Genomic DNA, 4,957 nt, shown 5'->3' with positions numbered 1-4,957 from the left:
TTGTGAGACAGGCTGGCCTTGAACTCACAGAGATCTGCCTGCCTCTGCCTCCTGAGTGCTGGGATTAAAGACGTGAGCCACTACGCCTGGCTTTCTTGTCTATTTTCATTTTCCTTATTTTCATTTCTGAGACAGGGTCTCAGGAAGCCCAGACTGACCTTAAACTCCTGATCTTATTTGCCTCCCAAATGGCAGGATTACATGCATGTGCCACCATGCCTGACTTCTGTTTAAAAAAAAAAAGCATTGCAGGTAAAGCCGATAATAGCTAGTCCTAGTCCTTCTGTCTCCCCTGAGGCAGCCACCCTCAGGGATTTTATGATAGGACTCCTTCCACCTCCTTCCTGTACTTCCTGTGACACTGAGCCTTCCGACTCATTTGTAGAAAGTGCCAGAGCCTCTCCAGGGCAAATACCTAGCAGAGAAGATGAGTCTGGGAAATGGGATTCTCAATTCCCATTCTCCCAGACTTGCAGGTTCAGAGTGCACAGTAGCATGTCGTTCTGTGCATACTGACACATCACAGGCAAAGGGGCTGCCCCAGCATGTACAGAGGGCTCATTTTTTCCACATTTGTTCCAACAATTAGCATTCACTTTAACATTTTTGCTGCTCTCACGGTGAGAAGTGATACTGCAGTTTACTTTTTCCTGATGACTGGAGAGGCTGCACCTTCTTTGGTGTGTCAGTATTTGGGTTTCCTTTGCTGTGCATGCTTGTTCACCTCAATCATTTGCCTATCTTTTCTTATAGATCAGCAGGCTTTTGTTTGTTTGTTTTGTATAGTTTGAGGCAGGGTCTCACCATATAGCCCTGACTGGCCTAGAACTGTCTATGTAGACCAGGCTTGACCTTGAACTCACAGAGATCCACCCAGCAGGCATTTTTGAACACTAGAGATACAACCATTTGTTCTTGACTTTGGAGATGTCTTCTAGTGTGTCTCTGCCCTAACCTTGATGTCCTGTTGTTGCCGCCGTGCTAGTGTTCAAGCCTAGGATTTCATACATTGCTAGGCAGTACTCTACCTCTGGGCTATAGTCCAAGGCCACTTTGATATCTTAAGTTTTTCATTATGTAACTATGTAGTCTGGGTCTTGGAGTGTATGGTTTTTAGTAAATGTGGGAATCGGGACCTACACCTCACCTTTTTCTCTTTTTCCTGTAGCTCCATGTGTCCTACCAGAAGTACTTCAAGCTAGAGCCTCTCCAGGCCTACCATCGGGTTGTCAGCCTGGAGGACTTCATGGAGAAGTTGGCACCCATTCACTGGCCCCCTGAGAAGCGGGTGGCATACTGCTTTGAGGTGGCAGCCCAGCGAAGCCCTGATAAGAAGACATGCCCAATGAAGGTAGATCTTGCTGCATGTCCTGCAGCCCGAGACTACATGGCAGTGCAGGGGGAAAAGCACTAGAAGGGCTTAGAATGGAAAGATGGAGATTCGGATCTGTTTTTGGCATTGGTTAGCAGTGTTACCTTTGGCACACTTTGCTTCTCTGAGCCTTTATTTCTCCCTGCTCGAGGTGGCTCATGGAGAGCAGGCCAGGTATCAGAGCGCCTATGAACTGTAACATGTAGTGTCAGTAATAACTAATGTTCACATAGCACCAACAGCTCTATGTGTATTGACTCCTTTAGTCCTCAGACTGCTGTGTAGGGAAAGTGCTACTAATGCCCTCCTTGTACAGAGGAAACACAGCCAGCAAGGTCAAGCTGGAAGCCTCCCCTTTGTAATTTGGCTCTTTTGTCCACTCTCTTAACTTGAATGCTTTCCTGCCTCCCATGGGTAGATGAAGAGCTGTCATAGATGAGCAGTAGAAATTACTGAATTCTGGGTACTTGAGAATATGACACACCCCAATATGTCTTTTGGTGCTTATGATGCAGTTTGAGACAAGTAGTAAAAGAGTTGTCTAATTTGAGGAGGGAGACCTAGCTTATAGTCCCAGCACTGCCCTTATCAGCTGTGTGACTGACCTTGATCTTGCCTACTGTACATCTGTTTCCATTGTGAAAATGAGGGTGTTGTTAGGCCGGGCATTGTGGGAGGCAGAGGCAGGCGGATCTTTGTGAGTTCAAGGCCAGCCTGGGTCTACATAGTGAGTTCCAAGCCAGCTGGGACTATAGGAGACCCCATTGAGAGAGAGAGAGAGAGAGAGAGAGAGAGAGAGAAAGAAATGAGGGTGTTGTATTAGCCAGACTTGAAAGTCTCTTAAAGCTCTATACTGTAGTTCCAGCCCAAGGTTCACTCCTTGCCAGGCCCCACCAGTGCATTAGGGTTAGTGGGACATGGCATATAAACAGAATAGATTCCTTCAAATTCTGCTAGAAGCCAAGTCCTCTCCTTAGCCCAGGCCAAGGGGCTCTCTCATTGAGGGTATTTTACCAGTTATCCAGGTGTCATGACATCCCCTAAGCCCCTCTCTCTGCAGTCTCTTGCCCCCATCCTCATCCCCAGATGGCTTTCCCTCCTACTTGGTAAAACTTCTACTCTCTTTCTGCAGGAAGGAAATCCCTTTGGGCCATTCTGGGACCAGTTTCATGTGAGTTTCAATAAGTCAGAGCTGTTCACAGGCATTTCCTTCAGTGCCTCCTACAAAGAACAATGGATCCAGAGGTACTTGGATAGCAGTACTGGGTTTAGGGAGGACTCGGGCATTCTGCTCTTTCCTGGCCTTTTCCCCCCTCTACCCTACCTTCATGTAAGACCAAAGGTGCAGGTACTCTGTTCTGTCAGTTGAACTTGGGATCCCGTGTGATCTCTTCCCATCTCAGTGCCTGACACAGCGGGATGTTGACCTACCCTGAGGTTGAGCAAGAGTCTGGGCTGATAAGGGATGTCATAAAAAGGACATTGTGCAGTCACATGCATGTCAATTTCCACCTCCAGGCGTGAGAATCACTCCTCTTTTGTCTTCCTCTTCACAAGGTGAAAATTGGAAGCAGTGCCTGGAGAACAGCTCAGGTGCAGACTGAGAAATGATGTCATTCTCATAATTACTAGCCAGGCTTTATTAATTGTGTACCAGTAGACCCTATTAAAAAATATGTTAGCAGGACACGGGTACAGGCTGTGAAATATTTATAGAGCATATGTCATATGTGAGACACAGTACTTGGAGGCCAACATATAGAAACGAGGACAATCCAGCTCTGGTGTTTGGGGAACCAGTCCCTAGTCAGATTGATAAACTCACATGGTGATTAGCCATTGATGCTCTAGTGTGGCAGGGAAGAGCTAGGACTAAGTCAGAATGGGGGCTAGCACAAACCTTGCCTAACAGGCATGAGGCCCTGAATTTTGCCCCCAGGTCTACCACCACCACTACAAAAGTAGTCATATTAGGTTAGGGGGTAAGAGAAGCAGGTGAATTCAGGCATAGCCATAGCACTTGATGGTCAGTAGGCCAGTGATAGACCCCTGTAGAGACAAAAAGTGAGCATGGCCTGAACTCTGACCCACCGTGACCTCTTTTTTGGGAGACTCTGAGCAAGCCACTCCAGCTCTCTGGTCCCAGTTTCTACCTTGGGTTAACAAGAAGAGCTTCAATAAGTTTTGCTTTCTGGCATATGAAGTGCATGGCACATAGTAAGTCAACCAAAGTTAGCTGTCACTCACACTCACAGGCCTATTTTAACTAAGCCTGTGAGAGATTTCATGAAGTGGCTATTGCTATCATTTTCCTTTGGGGAATGTGTGGAGGTCAGACTCAGGGCCTCAGGGCCTCACACATGCTAGGCGAGCCCTCTACCCTTGAACTACCCACTCCGACAAGGCCTCTGTTTTACAAATGAGGAAGCTGAGCTCGGTGAAGTTAAATAACTTACCCAAGGTGGTAGGTGGTAGGGCTGTTGCATGACTGGTTTGGCTCTAATGTAAATATTTAAGTAATAAGAGCTAATACATAGTTCATGACTGCTATATGCCAGACATTGTTTCTACATCTTCATAGTTATTGACTCAGATTTAATGAGTCTGTGGGGTGGGTGTTGTCATCTGAGCTTTACCCATAAAGCAATGGAAACCAAGAAGAACAGAGTCACTTGTCCAAAGTCATGAAGCTTGAAGCAGAACTGGGATTTTAACCTAGATAGTCTGACTCCAAAGAATCCATTCTTTTTTTTTTTTGAGACAGGATCTCACTTTATAGCCCAGGCAGGTCTCAAACTCACCATGTAGCCAAGAATGTACTTAAATTCCTGATCCTCCTGCCTCTGCCTCCCCGTGCTGGGATTACTAGAAAAGTGTATGCTACCAGACCTGGCTAAAGCATCTGTTCTAAATGACCGAGCATCAAGTTGCTGTACTGTCAGCAGCTGCTCACTCTGTTCTGGGACTTTTCTTTCCAACTAGTACAAGAGCCACTTGGGCTACTCAGTTGGTCAGAGTCTAATCTCCTTCGTTGCTGATCTGAGATAACACTGTTCCATTTGATCACTTGCCAGGTTCTCCTTACTCACTTCTGAATGACAGGCAACCATTGCATCACTGGAAGGCAGACTCAAAAGATAAGGGTTTGTCCCTAATAGTGCTTCTCAGTCTTCTGGCTAAGATCAAGTGTAGGATTTGTCTCCATTGATGATGTGCCACAATAAAATTATGCCACAACTCTAAAAGGCACTCCAAAAGTGAATCTCCAAGAGCCAGACAAAGCACCAAGTCCTAATGGGCAGGAAGGGGCAGTGTTGTGTGCATGGGCTCATTGATCAGGGAGTGTCCCTTAGCGTGTAGTTGTAAGAAATACATGAGAGCTTAAACTTGTGCCTTAACCATTCAATTTTGGGGAAAAGAAGATGATATTGAAGAGGTAGTTTGAGGGAATTAGGGCTTCCCAGGTGCCTGCCTTTCTTCAACACATAATAAAGAAGCACTTCCTTCCCAAGCACTGGTCTGGATGCTGGGGATGCAATCAGTAACTAAACAGACAAGGCCCCCGTTCTGATGGAGCTCGGAGTC

General features: G+C 46.4%; 1 protein-coding gene across 3 annotated transcripts in view; it reads left to right on the top strand.

Moving 5' to 3' along the window:
- Pofut1 (protein O-fucosyltransferase 1) overlaps window positions 1-4,957 on the top strand; it is a 34,273-nt gene that overhangs the window by 7,814 nt on the left and 21,502 nt on the right. For all 3 annotated transcript variants that reach the window (XM_008829377.3, XM_017797217.2, XM_029561755.1), the window contains exons 3-4: window positions 1,169-1,351; window positions 2,505-2,617. In XM_008829377.3, coding sequence (XP_008827599.1) covers window positions 1,169-1,351; window positions 2,505-2,617 — 296 coding nt within the window. The remainder of the gene's footprint in view (window positions 1-1,168; window positions 1,352-2,504; window positions 2,618-4,957) is intronic.

Source organism: Nannospalax galili, unplaced genomic scaffold (assembly GCF_000622305.1).
Source record: "Nannospalax galili isolate Female #2095 unplaced genomic scaffold, S.galili_v1.0 scaffold1714, whole genome shotgun sequence".
Classification (NCBI taxonomy): domain Eukaryota; kingdom Metazoa; phylum Chordata; class Mammalia; order Rodentia; family Spalacidae; genus Nannospalax; species Nannospalax galili.
The sequence above is the reverse complement of the archived record's forward strand: the minus strand, read 5'-3'. Positions and strand labels throughout refer to the sequence as shown.